The sequence below is a fragment of the Lithobates pipiens genome, unplaced genomic scaffold (genome assembly GCF_037356315.1).
Source record: "Lithobates pipiens isolate NorthernLeopardFrog02 unplaced genomic scaffold, aLitPip1_a1.2 Scaffold_27, whole genome shotgun sequence".
Classification (NCBI taxonomy): domain Eukaryota; kingdom Metazoa; phylum Chordata; class Amphibia; order Anura; family Ranidae; genus Lithobates; species Lithobates pipiens.
Window position 1 is genome coordinate 110,486,963 of NW_027507788.1, and position 17,945 is coordinate 110,504,907.

Below are 17,945 nucleotides of genomic sequence, written 5' to 3' on the forward strand. Positions count from 1 at the left end.
CTCTGTGGTTTTCTTTTGATCTCTAAGAACTAGAAATCCCATAGCTTTCTGCCTGCATGCCGCGATTCCTGCACTGACCCGCTTCCTGAAACAACTCCTCTCAGCACCTCTGTAGGTCAGAAGGCAGGCTCTGTGAAATGTGTGACACTGCGAGCCTACTCAGAGGTCAGCAATGTATTTATCTTTGACAATTTACCCAAATAGTAAACATACAGTGGTTTTCTATAGATTCAATTGTAATGTATGCATTACCTACATAATTTAGACAAATACCATATGCATGTTACTTTATCAACTTATCTGAACATTTTCTAGAAAATAAAAAATTATCAAGAGATAAAGTAATAAATGGTACTAAAAATGAACCCATTGTAGTGAATTGAGAATTTAGTCAACTGTAATATAACAAAATTGATGTGGATGGTGAGGGTTTAACAAAAATGAATGGAGAAGTGAAAGGGGGGGGGGATGTGTAACAGAACAGTGACAAAACAAAAACAGTGACCAAGTGAGCAGCTGCAATCTTTGGCCCCATGTAGCAGGTTTCTGTTGAGCCCCGGCTGGTGAAGACTTTGGCTAGTGGATAATATGGCAAGGGGGTACACTTACATGGTGAAAACATGAGCTGAAAGATTATTTTTGGCAATATAAATTGGGTGAAGGAACATCCAATGTCAAAGAAATTTACACATGAAAAAATGAAATTATTCTAGAAATCTTTGTGCCAGCACACAATGTGCCAAATCATCAGCATCAAACACGCAGAAAGAAAAGGCAATCTGTTGTAGGCACTGTGTGGGCTTCCTAATAAGCCAAGTTCGACTTGGTCTCTGCCTATAGAGCAATGATCATTTAGGTTAATGAAAAAACAGTCTAACCAGTGAATATCGGGATATGAGTTTCTAACTTTCTCTATGAAAAATAGCCTTCTCCCATACTTAACATATAAATAGGAAATATTTAAGAAAGGCTGCATAAAATATATCAAGACTCAAGAACAAACATGTAATAAACTGCAGACAACAGTCATTAGGTTTGGTGCCTGCATTAATTTTTTTTTTTAAGGTTTTTTTTTTTACATTCTTTTTACCTTGTAATCATGCTAGTAAAACACTTTGGTGCTCATTCACTGTATTGTATCTATGGAGGATCAGTGTGTAACACTTCCCCTGCTCTTCTCCATAGGGTTCGGAGTTCTGTAGTTTTAACACACTTTCGAATAAGATTGTACATTTCAGTATGCATAAAACACCACTGGATTTCTGGCAAGGTCTGCTAGACGTTTTTGCACTTATCGAACAGATATTATAAAATGTTTCCAATTAAATTTTTACAAAGCAAGAGTAAATAAGTTTATTGTTGGGGTTCACATACACTTTCATTACGTGACACTTTTCACTTTGTTTTGCAAGTCACATTCTAATAAAGATTTTGTACAGCTTTTATCGCTTAAAGTATAATTCTTCCAAAACTTTGTTTAACTATGGACGGAATGTAGAAGGGACATGACCTCTCACTAGCATTTATTCACTTTCATTGTCTCTACTGGAATCTTCCTAGTGAGGACACACTGCAAGACCCCCCCCCCCCCCTTTTTTATTTTTTTTAAGGAAATGGGCAAGATTAGAATCTCTCTGATATTACTGTCCCTCTTCTTATCCTGTTCACAAATGCTTCTCTTATTTTATTTTTTTTGTCCTGCTGATACAAGAACAGGAAGTGAAGCAAAATCAGTTTGACATGGTCACAGAGAGCAACAAAAATTGGACAGGAGTATTTTACCCCCCTTCCCCAAAAAAGACATGGCATTGGCGTTCTACCTTTAAATTGATTCTTTAAAAAAATTGAATTTTTCCTACAGCTTACTTGTAAAATCCCTTTCTTGGAGTACATCACAGGACATAATAACTACTTGGGTTATACACCACCTATAGGTGAATGGACACTGGTAGATCAATCAAACAGGAAGTCCATCCCTATATAACCCCACCTTCACAGGAAGCACATCAGTTTAATAGCAAGCAATAAATTACCAAAAGAGGGGAGGGACCTCTATCTCCTGTGATATACTCCAAGAAAAGGATTTTACAGGTAAGCTGTAGGAAAAATCCTATTTTCTTTATCGTACATCACAGGAAACAGAGCCGGTTATTATAATAACTACTTGGGACATCCCAAAGCAATATCCTTCAGGAGAGGGAGATACCATCATAGAAACTGCCATCAAAGAAGGACCTGTTCTGCTATTTCTAATAAGAGGAATAAGAAGAGGGGGGGTTTGGAGGCGCCAACTCTAGTAGTTCTGTCACATAATTACTTGTTAGTTTTTGACTTACTGGTTCGCAGGTTCATAAGGTGGTGGTGCCCATCAAGGGTTAAAATATCCAGGGGTGTGCTGGTACTGGGGTGCAGGCTTTGCTGGCAATCCTTTTTGCTGTAGAGATGCGAGTCCTGGTTACTAGCGGCTATTCCACGTTGTTCATGGTGTGGGAAGCTCCACGCTAGCCCCCCTGGAATGCGGAAGTGACGTCAGCAGCACTCGGCGGACATCCAGACACCAAGTGAAGAACATACAGGCCTTATGCACCGAGGCGCACTGAGTATGCTGCTGCTAACGGCGATATGCCGTTAGTGGCGGCTCCCATGCGCATGCGCGGGAGTGACGTCATCGCTGCTGCGGCGCTGTGAGTGGCCGGAGCAACGATACTCGGAAGAATATGGATGCTCCGTGCTACAGGGGACAGCGGTGGCTCCTGTGTCAGGTAAGTGACACATAATGGGCTACTATGCGATGCACAATAGCCCATTATGCTTTACCTTTGCAGGGAGACAAAGAGGAAGTAAACTCACCAGGGTTTACGTCCTCTTTAAGGCCAATCTCCTTTCCCCTATTGATTAGAGAAAGAAAAAAAGAAATCTCCCACTCACATATTTCTGTGGGCGTCACTTTCTGGCTTCACCCCAGGCCAAAAAAAAAAAAAAAATATTTTCAAATCCAGTAATTGAAGTTCCCCAAAGCTGGCTTCCAGGGGCTCAACAGTGCTGCGATACAAGACTCAAGATAATTAGGTCTTGCTGGACTGGGAGTTTCCAAGCAGCAACCCCCGTAATACTTGCTATGTCAGTGTAACAAGCACTCCTGGGCCAATTTGGCCAACACTAATATCAGTGTTACCACTTCCCAGATTCTTGCAAAAGATGTGGCTGAAGCCGAAAAAGGGGAAAAAAACGTCAAATAAGGGAGAACCGATCCTTAAGGTGTTACCAGAACATCTACCCCTATTGGCAGTGGGACTCACCTGCCCCAACCTTTTGTAGAACTTGTAATCTAGTAGAAGATTCCCCTGCAGAGTTCCCTTTGCCACTATTCTATACCTGGAATATGTATTGGCCATAGAGACAGCACTTCTACTTTCCCAGACAGAATGTGGTACACCTCCTGGAGTCACATGACTTCTGGTGCTGCCCTGGTGGTTGATATATATGCCTGCAGAAGCATTTCCATACTGAACCTATAACTGGTTTATCCTATAATCCAGAGCAAGGCGTACTGGCCAAAAATTCCAAGATATTGATGGACAATATTCTCTCATGTGGAGACCAAGCCCCCTGAACTGAAGCCAGCCTCAAATTAACTTGCATTTAGTCAAAACATGAAAGCGTGTGTCCCTGTAAACACGCATTATACAATACGTCCCCATGGAAACATGCATTTAGGCAACAAGCATGTGTTTATTAAGCGTTTTTATGCAACATTATGCAACACACATCTACACAGACATGTATAAACATGTATCCTTATGCGACCATGTATCTTTATGCGACCATGTATCCTTATGCGACCATGTATATTTATGCAAACTTGTATAAACATGCTTCTTTGTGCAATCATGAGTGTTTTTTCAGCAAAGACCCTAGAGAATACAATGGCGGCCGTTGCAAATTTTTAATCTCACACGATATTTGAATAGCAATTTTTCGAACGCTTTTTTGGGTAAAAAAATGTTGTGCTTTAACCACTTTCAGACCGGACCATTTTGCTGGTCAATGACCAGAGGTCTTTTTACAATTTGGCACTGCGCTGCTTTAACTGGTAATTGCGCTATCATGCAATGTTGTACCCAAACAAAATTTGCGTCCTTTTTTTCCCACAAATAGAGCTTTCTTTTAAAGGTATTTGACTGACTCTGCGATTTTTATTTTTTGCGATATAAACGTAAAAAGACCGCAAATTTTGAAAAAAAAATGATATTTTCTACTTTTTGTTATTAGAAAAATCCAATAAACTCAATTTTAGTCATACATTTAGGCCAAAATGTATTCAGCCACATGTCTTTGGTAAAAAAAAAAGTCAATAACTGTATATTTATTGGTTTGCGCAAAAGTTGTCACATCTACAAACTAACTGTTTTCTGGAATTTACGCAGCTTTTAGTTTACGACTGCCTATCTCATTTCTTGAGGTGCTAAAATGGCAGGGCAGTACAAAACCCCCCCCCCCAAATGACCCCATTTTGGAAAGTAGACCCCCTAAGGAAATTGATAAGAGGCATGTTGAGCCCATTGAATATTTAATTTTTTTGCCTCAAGCGATTGAATAATGACAAAAAAAAAAAAATTATTTTTTTTTACACAAAGTTGTCACTAAATGATATATTGCTCACACATGCTATGGGCATATGTGAAATGACACCCCAAAATAAATTCTGCTGCTTCTCCTGAGTACGGGGATACCACATATGTGGGACTTTTTGTGAGCCTAGCCGCGTACGGGGCCCCGAAAACCAAGCACCGCCTTCAGGCTTTCTAAGGGCGTAAATTTTTGATTTCACTTCTCACTACCTATTACAGTTTTGAAGGCCATAAAATGCCAAGATGGCACAAAACCCCCACAAATGACCCCATTTTAGAAAGTAGACACCCCAAGCTATTTGCTGAGAGGCATGTTGAGTCCATGGAATATTTTATATTTTGCCACAAGTTGCGGGAAAATTACAAACTTTTATTTATTTTATTTTTTTTTCACAAAGTTGTCACTAAATGATATATTGCTCACACATGCTATGGGCATATGTGAAATGACACCCCAAAATAAATTCTGCTGCTTCTCCTGAGTACGGGGATACCACATATGTGGGACTTTTTGTGAGCCTAGCCGCGTACGGGGCCCTGAAAACCAAGCACCGCCTTCAGGCTTTCTAAGGGCGTAAATTTTTGATTTCACTTCTCACTACCTATTACAGTTTTGAAGGCCATAAAATGCCAAGATGGCACAAACCCCCCCCCAAATGACCCCATTTTGGAAAGTAGACACCCCTAAATTTAGGGCTACACTAGTGAGACTAGGTAATAAATGGCGGGTGCCCTGAAACTGTAAAAAAATAAACTAACCAACCAGCGTCACCTGTAACAGTTATATGGTGATCACTGGTGAAAGGGTTAACTAGGTGGCAATCAGGGGGCTTTATGCGGTAGTATATGGGGGTCCCTGGTGCTATAAAAAGCTGCGGCGAACCTAAATACCTACCTGCCTAACTAGCGTCACCTGTGACACTAATACAGCGATCAGAAAAACGATCGCTTATTAGGCTGGGTTCACACTGGAGCAATGCGGGAACGCCACGAATCCGCGGCAGGTTCCCGCATCGCATGCCTCCCGGCGGCAGTTCACACTGCCCTATGCGAACTGCTGGGAGTGTCAGTGAAATGTTAATGACACCCCCAGATCAGTTCGCATATCGCAGTGCGATCTGCAAACTCGGATCGCATGGTGTGAACACCCATGCGATCCGATTCTGCTGCGGACCAAAAAAAGGGTCCCGTGCGAGTTTGCGGCGGGTGCGACGCAAATTCAGCCATACTATCTGTATGGCTGAACTCGAATCGCACAGAGATCGGATGTGATTTGCACTGCAGTGCGGTGCGAATCACATCCGTTCTCATAAACCGCTGCAATGTGAACCCAGCCTTAGTGACACTGGCGACGGGGGGTGATCACGGGGTTAAACCTTTATTGGGGGGGTTAGGGGGGTACCTTAGAACTAAAGGGGGCTAACCCTAACTGCCCTAACAGTTATTACAGTCACAAATGACACCCGCCGGGTGATCAGGGGGTTAAACCTTTATTAGGTAATAAATGGAGGGTGCCCTAAAACTATAAAAAAATAACTAACCAACCAGCGTCACCTGTAACAGTTATATGGTGATCACTGGTGAAAGGGTTAACTAGGGGGCAATCAGGGGGCTTTATGCGGTAGTATATGGGGGTCCCTGGCGCTATAAAAAGCTGCGGCGAACCTAAATACCTACCTGCCTAACTAGCGTCACCTGTGACACTAATACAGCGATCAGAAAAACGATCGCTTATTAGGCTGGGTTCACACTGGAACGATGCGGGAACGCCACGAATCCGCGGCGGGTTCCCGCATCGCATGCCTCCCGGCATGTGAACACCCATGCGATCCGATTCTGCTGCGGACCAAAAAAAGGGTCCCGTGCGAATTTGCGGCGCGAATTCAATTCAGCCATACTATCTGTATGGCTGAACTCGAATCGCACGTGATTTGCACTGCAGTGCGGTGCGAATCACATCCGTTCTCATAAACCGCTGCAATGTGAACCCAGCCTTAGTGACACTGGCGACGGAGGGTGATCACGGGGTTAAACCTTTATTGGGGGGGTTAGGGGGGTACATTAGAACTAAAGGGGGCTAACCCTAACTTCCCTAACAGTTATTACAGTCACAAATGACACCAATGCAAAAAAAAAAAAAATGCAATTGGTGTCACTGTGACTGGGGGGGCAGGGGTAATTGGGGCGGTGATCGGGGGGTGAAGGGGGGGTGTGAGTGTGCCTGGCATGTTCTACTGTGTAGTGTCGTGTTGGTGCAACTCACCGATCCTCTCTCCTCGGTGCCGGAACGAAAAATACCGACACGGAGGAGAGATTACATCACTTCCTCTGCCTGTGTTTACATTACAGGAGAGGAAGTGATGTCACGGAGCATTTCCATTCGTCGGGAGCGATCGCGAGGGGGTGGCCATGAATGAATGGCCGCCCCCTCATCCCGGATCGCTCCCGAACGAATACCGACCGCCGCAGGCACCGGGGGGGGGGCCCGATCGGGCCCCCCACCCGCGGGAAGGCAGGGACATACAGGTACGCCCATATGCCTGCCCGTGCCATTCTGTCGACGTATATCGTCGTGCGGCGATCGGCAAGTGGTTAAAAAAAAAAAAAAAACAGTAAAGTTAGCTTTTGCATAATGTGAAGGATGAAGTTACACAGAGTAAATAGATACTCAACATGTCACAATTCAAAATTGCACATACTCGTGGAATGGCACCAAACTTCGGTACTTAAAAATCCCCATAGGCGACAATTTAAATTTTTTTACTAGTTACATGTTTTGAGTTACAGAGGAGGTCAAGGGCTAGAACCATTGCTCTAACGTTTGCTACGATACCTCACGTGTGGTTTGAACACCATTTTCATATGTGGGCTGGACTTGCGTATGCTGCGTTCGCTTCGGTGTGCGAGCACACGGGGAGACAGGGCGCTTTAAAAAAAAAAATTATTGTTAATTTTACTTTTATTTTTTAGTTTGACAATTAAAAAATAAATGTTTTTGATCACTTTTATTCCTATTACAGGGAATGTAAACATCCCTTGTAATAGGAATATGGCATGATCGGTCCACTTTACAGTGAGATATGGGGTCAATAAGACCCCGCATCTCACCTCTAGGCTGGGAAGCCTGAAATAAGAATAAATAATTATAAAAAATGATCTCGGCTTTTCAGCCGGGGTGGCGTCATTTGTTTGAATGGAGAGGCTGGACGTGACGTCATAGCATTGCGCCTGGCCTCCGAACGATCACAGAGACTCCGGCAACCATCTGGTCCACCAGAAATCTCTATGATAAACATCTGGGGCCGGCGGATCCTGTCTCTGACTCACTGATGGCAGCAGTTGGTAGAAGCACTGGAGAGCGATGGGAGGGGAGTCCCCTCGCTGCCCGTAAAAACAATCAAGCGGTGGAACAGTCTCTATTATTTCTTTTGATGTAAGGAATCGCCGGCTGGAAAAGCTGATATCTGAATAATGCCTGTAGCTGCAGGCATCATTCAGATATACCCGCACAAAATCAAGGGCGTCATATGACGGCGGGCGAGAAGAGGTTAAGCAACCATGTATCCTTATGCAAACATGCATAACCATTTTTTTATGCAAACATGTATAAATGTGCAGACATGTACCTTTATGCGAACATGCATCTGCAGCAACCATGCGTTTCAGCAATCGCACGTTTTAGCAGGTTTGCAAGCATGAACCTGCTTAACTGCAGTTGGCCACATACTAGTCCTGCAGGACTTAGCCAAGCACGTATTAATCCAATGCAACCTCTATGCCGTTTCAGAATAGCAAAAAAAGACCAAACGCACACTATACTGGAGACACATTTCCTTAAAGTGCTCCCATGCCTATGTCTTTCCAAACATGTGTATATTTAAACATGCCTTTAAGCAACAAGTTTGCAAGCATGTATACTACACTGCACCTGCCTTCTGAGTAGTAAAAAAACACTTTAAAGTGAACTGCTATCTGTTCAGGGGTGTATTGACTTACGCTGCACAGTCCCCCCGGATTAAGCAGCAAATATGCAGCATATAATCATGAATTGTCCACACAGTTCTCCCATAGTTCGTATCCATGGGCTGCTGCTATGTTTCCAGAGGCTCTGCTGAACCTGTTCTCACATGGAATCATGGCCGCCCTTACACTTCCTGCCTATATAAAAATAGGCCATACTGAGCGAGCCTGTGCCCCCTAGTGGCTGGAGGAGAAACCGCAGCCCACTTGACAAAGTAGTACATAGCATGATTAAACAGCACACTTCTCCCAGTGGCCACCGGGAGAACATACAGTCAGATCTCTCTTTTTTTGTTCCAAAAAAGAGAAACTGTAAAAAGGTAGACTTACTATTCCTGCTGCTGGACTCTGAACAAAACAAGAGTCCAATCTGCACTCATCACGGCGAGCTGTCATAAAAGAACTTCAGAGTCTGGGCCCCCCTTAATGTGGGGCCCACTCCCATGGACCTGTATAGCACCCTGTAGGAAAGCATCTTGGTCAGAAAAAACACTGCACAGGGCTCCATTACGCAGGGTCAAGCGCCATAAGGTTACATTACAGTCAAAACCTCGAGGAATCTCACCTTTCAATGAGGACTGGGTACCACCCATTTTGGCTGATAGCTTTTTTCGAATGGATCTGATCGAAGTCTTACAGACACTGGTGAAAATGATGATGTGCTTCCTGTGAAGGAGGGGTTATATAGGGGAGGGCTTCCTGTTTGACTGATCTACCAGTGTTATTATAACAACTACTTGGGTGTATAACCCAAGTAGTTATAATAAATGGCTCGGTGTCCTGTGATGTATGATAAAGAAAAGATTGTTTTACTTTCCCTGTTTCTTGCTCATACTTACTCATGTGTAATCCCTGGTTGATCTAAAGGAATTGCAGGTCTGTGACCCTCCTCTCCTTTACATGAAGCCGCCATCCTGGTTATTAAGTCCTGCCAACTGTTAAAGAAACAAAAAAGGAAAAAAAAACAAAAAATCAAAAAGGGGTTCTGGTCGCTAGTTAAATACCAAAACATTATGCCCATCCTAAAAATGTAGGTACTGTACTTCTAAAGATACATTAACACATCATTTTCATCAATCAGATTTGTACCATAGTTACATGGTGAGTCAGTGAACAAACATGTGAACAAACTAAATATCAATGTTAAATCTCAAATCTGCATGTTAAACGAAATGTGTAGTTTTTTTTTTTATTTATTATGGGCAGTGATATTTTCTCTCCTATTATAGTCTGGTAATCATGAAATATTGCATATTTAAATTAAGTAGCCATTTTTCCATCCAGCAAATAGCATGCTAGACCACATCATTAACAATTTAACTTTTCAAGTGTGCTTCCAAAACCTCAATGAGTAATCTGAGCAGTGACTTATCCCCTACAAGGCCCCTTGCACACAGGGCATTTAGCATAGAACCCTAAACGTAAGTAGCACAGTACAGTGTTGAGCTTTGTCTAGAGCAGCCACTCTCAACCAGGGTTCAGTGGAACCCTAGGGTTCCTTGATCTGTGGCTGATTTACTACTTATTTGATGGTGCCTACATAGTTTTGAGCCAAAGCCACTTGGAGGAGCCAGTAGTAAGATACCAATGATATTTATAGCTCTCTGTAAGGGGTCCATTCTTACCACAACTGTAAAAAAGGGCATTCTTCTCACTGACCAAAGGGGCATTGTTCACACTGACCCCCCAATTAATGGGTTTTATCAGGGGTTCCCCGAGACCTGAAAATGACTTTAAGGGTTCCCCTGGAGTAAAATGGTTGAGAAAGGCTGGTCTAGTGACAATGCATTTCAACCTGCCATAGACTTTGACAGGCTGCAGGTAGCAAAGCAGGATTCTGCACTGGTACTCCCAAGTAAACAAATATCGGGATTACATGCCCAGGAGCTAGACATCCCATGTGCAGGGGGCCTAAGACTGCTGAATGTAAGGTTTGTGATATTGGTGCTGCAAAGAATATTGCATATCTGTTTCATTCAATTTCATTTGTGCAGTGTGACCCGCTCAAACTGAACTGCACATCATACACACTACAATCGCATCATAAATGAAACAACATTTTTAAACCTGTGCCCTTACATCCACACACACACACAATTCCATTTTAAGTGAATTACACAGGGAATTCAGATTTGTTTATTAAAGATCACTCGCAATTAAGAATTATAAACACATACACATTTTTCTCGGAGACTGTGCTGGCGACGATCTCGTAAATTTGTGCCCCGTTGTCAGACATTGAAATTACGAAGAGTGCCCTGTTATCTACGAAAGAAGAAACACACACTGAAGGTAGAGGAAAAAGTAAAAAAAATAAACCCCCACAAGTATGCACAGAGGAAAATCATTTGAGTTAACCTACTAAAAATGGAATAAAGACAATGGATATGCCCTTATACAGTACATATACATAAATATACACTACTGTAAAGCTATGCAATATTATGTACTTTAGTGTTATTTATGTATCTTCTGTGTTTTTAATCATTTGTACCACAAGAGAGACCAAGCAAGGTCCTAGTAAGTAATTGAGAAGCTTTGCTACTGTAGCCACTTAACACTCGTGTTGCTTGCAAACTCTCCAAGGAATTTAAAGGCTAAGTTCACCTTTTCAGCCAGAATTTCACTTTTCATAATAAATAGAAGCGTTTTCCAATGCCATTCCTGGCCCAGCCATCCCAATGTGCTTTTGTCTCACTTACCTCATTCACATGATATTTTGAATTTTGTCAGTCTTGCATCTTTGAATGGATTTTCAGATTACATAAATTCCTTATATCAGCATTCACTTCCTGTTGGGTCATCTCCCAGAAGCCATCACTTCCTTGTGGCATCACAGAAGAGGACGATAGGGTGTGTTCACTACTCTAGACCACAACTCCCTCATTACAATATCCCCTTCCACCCACTTCCTATACAATCTGATTATACAATCTCCTTGAGGCCGGGTTCACAATGGTACGACAAACGCTCCGACATTGGGAGCTCATGTCGCATGACATGTAAAAATCAATGTTTCCCTATGGGAGCCATCTTAACTGGTCCGACACAAGTCGGTCCAACTTTGAAAATGCTCCCTGTACTACTTTGGTCCGACTTTGATCCTACTTCAGCCTATTGAATATCATTGAAGTAGGATCAAAATCGGATCCTTGTCCTAACCATCCAACTTTGGCAATCTGACATTGTGTTATTTCCTGCCCCCTGCTGTAGCCCCTCCCATTGCAAGTTAGTTTTGTTTGGTCAAAGGACAAGTTGTACTATCTGAAAAGTCAGATCCAAGTAGTATCCTGTTCATGAAAGTCGGATGGATGTAGGATTGATGTTGCAGAGAAAAGTAGGATGAAAGTCATACTACTGTTGTGTAGTATAGTGTGAACCCGGCCTTAGATCTCCCATCAGCTATGTAGTACAAGGGCCAGTCTGATTTTCTACAAATTGAATGGATTGTTCAGTTGTGTGCTCTATTCCATAGTTCTGGTAAATCTAAAGGAAATTGTACAATCAGATTGCATATCTTTATAAAAGTACATAGGAGGGAGTGGACTGAGACACTCAGTCATGAGGCCTCATTCACATCTCCACCAACAAAAACACACATTCCCACATGCTTTTGTTTTGTTTTCACTTGTCACGCATGGGGCAGCTCATTCACTGGAATCGCCCCAGAGAAGCTCCAGAACTATTTTTGGAGTGGCGCATTGTGCATTACTGCAGTTTTCAGTGTGCTTGCCGCACTTGGGGATCCTTTAACATGTGAGGACAACGAACACGATGCACATTTGCAGCATTTATGAAACGCATGGCAAAGCACACATTTTCTCTGCAGTTTGCGTTTGGAAACACACAGATGTGAATGGAGCCTCATTTTTCTTCTGTAAACGCACCAATTTCACATTCAGGCTCCATTCACACCTAGAGTTGTGGGAGTGCATGCTTTTTGGCTCGTTTTTCCAGTGACACACATAGGGCAGCCAGTCGAGTGCAATGGGCTGCACTCCACCTAACAACGTAGCTCATAGGACATTTTTGTAAATTTGTTACTGCATTTGTCACTTGTTTTTTTTTGTGGCAAAATGTGTTTTCTTATGCGTTTGGTGTGTCGTTAACCATTAATGACACTGAAAGCACAACTAGGTAATTTTAGATGTATAATGTAGCCAAACACTATACAATCGGATTGTACAATCTCATTACAATAGTTACATAGTAGGTGAGGTTAATAAAAGACACAAGTTCATCAAGCTCAACCTGTGTGTGTGTGATTAAATGTCAGTATTACCTTGTACAATCCTGTATGTTGCGGTCGTTCAGGTGCTTATCTAATCGTTTTTTGATACTATCGGTGGCCCCCACTGAGACCACCGCCTGTGGAAGGGAATTCCACATCCTTCAGGCTCCTACAGTAATGAACCCTCTACATAGTTTATCTTTTCTTCTATTTTTAATGAGTGGCTACATATCTTGTTAAACTCCCTTCCGCAAAAAAAGTTTTATCGCTATTGTGGGGTCACCAGTACGGTATTTGTAAATTGAAATCATATCCCCTCTCAAGCGTCTCTTCTCCAGAGAGAAGTTGTTCAGGGCTTGCAACCTTTCCTTTCTCCATAACCAACATCCTCCAGACCCTTTATTAGCTTTGTTGCCCTTCTTTGTACTCCATTTCCAGGACATCCTTCCTGATGTCTAGTGCCCAAAACTGGACAGCATACTCCAGGTGCTGCTGGACCAGAGTCTTGTAGAGCGGGAGAATTATTGCTTTATCCCTGGAGTTAATCCCTTTTTTAATGCTTGCAAATATTATGTTTACTTTGTTAGCATGCAGCTTGGTATTGCATGCCATTGCTGAGCCCATCATCTACTAGGACCCCCCGGTCCATTTTCATCCTAGATTCCCCCAGAGGTTCTCCCCCTAGTGTATAGATTGTACTCTCATTTTTGCAACCCAAATGCAATATTTTATATTTTTCTACATTAAACCTCATTTGTCATGTAGTTGCCCACCTATTAATTTGTTTAGATCTTTTTGCAAGGTTTCCACATCCTGCGGCAAAGTTATTGCCCCTTCTTAGCTTAGTATCATCCACTAATACAGAGATTGAACTGTTTACCCCATCCTCCAGGTCGTTTATGAATGAATTAAATAGGATTGGTCCCAGCACAGAACCTTGGGGGACCCCACTACCCACCTCTGACCATTCCGAGTATTCTTCATTTATCACCACCCTCTGAACTCGCTCTTGTAGCCAGGTTTCAATCCATATACTCACCCTATGGTCCATGAGAACGGGTCTTATTTTGTACAGTGAATTTTTATGGGAAACTGTGTCAAATGCTTTCGCAAAATCCAGATACACCACATACACGGGCCTTACTTTATCTAGATGGCAACTCACCTCCTCATAAAAGATAAATAGATTGGTTTGGCAAGAATGATTCTTTACGATTCCATGATTATTACTGTCAATTATACAGTTTTCACTACTAAAATCTTGTATATAGTCCCTTATCATCCCCTCCAAGAGCTTGTATACTATTGATGTTAGGCTAACTGGTCTGTAATCCCCAGGGATGTATTTTTGCCCTTTTTAAATATTGGTGCTACATTGGCTTTTCTCCAATCCGCTGCTACCATTCCAGTCAGTAAAGATTACGAACAACGGTCTGGCAATTACTTGACTGAGTACCCCCAGAACCCTTGGGTGCAATCCATCCAGTCCCAGTGATTAACCACCTGACACTGGGCACTTAAACTCCCTTCCTAACCAGACCAAATTTTCAGCTTTGGGTGCTCTCACATTTTGAATGACAATTACTCAGTCATGCAACACTGTATCTATATGAAATTCTTGTCCTTTTTTCATACAAATAGAGCTTTCTTTTGGTGGTATTTAATCACCGCTGTTTTTCTTTTTGCGTTCTAAAAGAAAAATGACCGAAAATTATGTAAAAAAAACTAATTTTTCTTGTATTTATTTAGAGGCATGGTGAGTTTTTTGAAGTTGTAATTTTTTCCCACAATTCTTTGCAAAATCAAGATTTATTTTTAAGCCAGTTATTTCTCACACACAGCATATGCATAGCACAAATTACACCCCATAATACATTCTACTATTCCTCCTGAGTGTAGCGATACCACATGTTTGAGACTTTTACACAGCGTGGCCACATACAGAGGCCCAACATGCAGGGAGCATTATCAGGCGTTCATAGAGCATAAATTACACATATAATTTCTTGACTACCTCTTACACTTTTGAAAGCCCCGGAGAACCAGGACAATGGAAACGCCCCAAAAATTACCCCATTTTTGAAGGAAAACAACCCAATGTATAATCTATGAGGCATAATAATCTTTTGAGAAAAATTGATCACACCTGATGCACTGGTGGCCTATCTCATTTCTTGCGACCCGAACAAGCCAGGAAAGTACAAAAAAAAACAAATGACCCTTTTTTGATGTAATTTTTTCCTTACAATTCTTTGCAAAATTAAGATTTTTTTCCCCCCCACAAAATTGTCATTGTAATAGGTTATTTCTCTCACATGGCATGTGTATACCACAAACGACGCCCCAAAACACATTCTGCTACTCCTCTTAAGCATGGCGATACCACGTGTGGGACTTTTTCACAGCCGGGCCACATAGAGAGGCCCAACATGCAGGGAGCACCATCCGGTGTTTTAGGAGCATAAATGACACATCTAACTTGTTGACTACCTATTATACTTTTGAAGCCCCTGGAGAACCAGGACATGGGGGCTCCCATGTTGAAAGCACATGGACCGGTATGGCTCAGGAGGGGGCGCTTGTCCCCACCCCCTTTCCTGACCGGCTGGGATGCGTGCTCTGATAAGGGTCTGCTATAGTCTTTGGGGGGGGACCCTATGCCGTTTTTTTGGCGTAGGGCTTCCCCTTTAAATTCATATCAGGTGACGGGGCTAGCGAGGTGCCAATCTCGCCGATGGAGGCGGCGACACTGACTTCCTGCGCTAGTCACGTCTACCTGGAGCCACGTTAAAAATGAACGGACTTTTCTCCGTGTGTCGGCAAGTCCGTTCATTTCAAAAGTCCGGTCATGTGTGGGCAGGTCCGCTCGTTTGAAAAGTCCGGCGGACCTCCACTGCAAAGTCCACCGGGTTGTCCGCTGGATAGTCCGATTGTGTGTACGGGGCATAACATAGCATGTACATGCCTAAAATTGCACCCCAAAATTGTTTCTCCTACTCCTCCCGAGTACTGTGATACAACATGTGAGACTTTTCCACAGCGTGGCCACATACAGAGGACCAACATGCAGGGAGCACTGTCAGGTGTTCTAGGGGCATAATTTTCAAATATAATTTGACTACCTATTATATTTTTGTGAGGCACTGATGTGGCATGAATGTTGCATGTATGAGCTGTGGAAGGGGATGGCTGAGCATGAATGAGTATGGCTGAGTACGGATGGGTACGGCTGTGTATAGATGGTATGGATGGGTATGGCGGAGTACGGATGGGTACGGCTGAGTACGGCTAATTATGGATGGAGTGGATGGGATAGCTGAGTATGGATGGATGGATGAATATGCCGAGTATGGATGGCTGAGCATGGATGGATGAGTATGGATGAGTATGCTGAGTATGGATGGCTGAGCATGGATGGATGAGAATGCAAAGTATGGATGGCTGAGCATGCTGAGTATGGATGGCTGAGGATGGATGAGTATGGATGGCTGAGGATGGATGAGTATGGATGGATATGCTGAATATGAATGGTTGCGTATGCAGAGTATGGATTGCTGAGCATGGATCGATGGATGAGTATGCTGAGTATGCTCAGTATGGATGGCTGAGCATGGAATGAGGAGTATGCTGAGCATGGATGAATATATATGGGTGAGCATGGATGGAAGGATGAGTATGGGGAGCATGGATGGTTGGGTATGGATGGATGGAAGAGGTTGCAGTTGGCACATATCAGAGCTTTGGGCACTACACATCCAGCCCACGGCGCTGCTGCCACCGATCTCTCCCCCTAACACTGTACCAACAGGTATGGGGAGGGGAGAGAGGAACTGGGACGCGATGCCGGTTTATTTACTGGTGATCGTTCCGTCATTTGACGGAGTGATCACGTGGTAAACGCCCACTATCAGCAGCCGTTTACGTGATCTGTGATGCGCCAGGTCCACGGATATTCTCGGGTGCGCACAAGAGCGGGATTCTGGGATGACGTCAATGTACGCCCTCCCAGAGTAATCCAACCACGCTACAGCCGTGATTCAGGTATAGCGCAGTCGGCAAGTGGTTAATATTACGTTTTCCAAGTCTAATTCTAATTCTGTCCTCTGTTAGCCATGAGGGTGCTTCCTGTGATGCATCAGGAGGATAAAAACCTGCAGTTTTGGTTACTAAAGCCCCCCAATTCCCTCGTGAAGACTAAGGAGAAGAATAAATTCAATACCTTCGCCATCTCCCCATCCTTTGTAACCAGATGTCCTTGTGCATTCTTTATGGGGCCAATATGGTCTGTCCTCCCTTTTAAACTGTTTATATACTTAAAGAATTTCTTTGGATTTTTTTGCGCTCCTCCGCTATAGGGGTTATTTACGGAAGGCAAATCCACTTTGCACTGCAAGTGCACTTGGTAGTGCAGTCACTCTAAATCTAAGGGGTAGGATCTGAAATGAGTGGAAGCTCTGCTGATTTTATCATCCAATCATGTGCAAGCTAAAATGCTGTTTTTTATTTTCCTCGCATGTCCACCTCAGATCTACAGCGACTTTACTTCCAAGTGCACTTGCAGTGCAAAGTGGATTTTCCTCTAGTAACTAACCCACCCCCCCCCCCCCCCCTCCGTGTCTTTCATTTTCTATCTTAGCCGCCCTAATTGCACCCTCACATTTTTTGTTGCATTCTTTATAAATTCTGAATGCTGATGATGATCCCTCAACCTTGTATTTTTTGAGTGCCTTCGTTGCTTTTATATGCATTTTTACATTGGAGTTAAGCCACCAGAACTTTTGCTTGCTCTTTTAAATTTATTACCCAAAGGGATGCACTGGCTATGCCCTTATTTAATATGCTCTTAAAGCAAACCCATCTTTCCTCCGTGTTCTTAGTTCCTAAGATTTTATCCCAATTAATGCCTTCTTAGCAAGGATCGTAGTTTAGGGAAGTTGGCTCTTTTGAAATTCAGCGTCTTTGTATTCCCCCTTATGTTCCTATTTGTGTGATTTATACTGAAGCCAATTGACCTGTGATCGCTGTTTCCTAAATTGCCCCGTATTTCCACATCACTGATCAGG

The 17,945-nt window shown here is 42.9% G+C and overlaps 1 protein-coding gene across 5 annotated transcripts in view; it reads right to left on the reverse strand.

Moving 5' to 3' along the window:
- ARHGEF12 (Rho guanine nucleotide exchange factor 12) overlaps positions 1-17,945 on the reverse strand; it is a 428,628-nt gene that overhangs the window by 37,789 nt on the left and 372,894 nt on the right. For 4 of the 5 annotated variants that reach the window (XM_077457372.1, XM_077457369.1, XM_077457370.1 and 1 more), the window contains 3 exons: positions 10,829-10,916; positions 9,491-9,586; positions 7,465-7,557 (listed from right to left, as the gene is read on the reverse strand). In XM_077457372.1, the coding sequence (XP_077313498.1) occupies positions 7,465-7,557; positions 9,491-9,586; positions 10,829-10,916 (277 nt within the window). The remainder of the gene's footprint in view (positions 1-7,464; positions 7,558-9,490; positions 9,587-10,828; positions 10,917-17,945) is intronic. The other variant, XM_077457373.1, reaches the window with a different exon arrangement.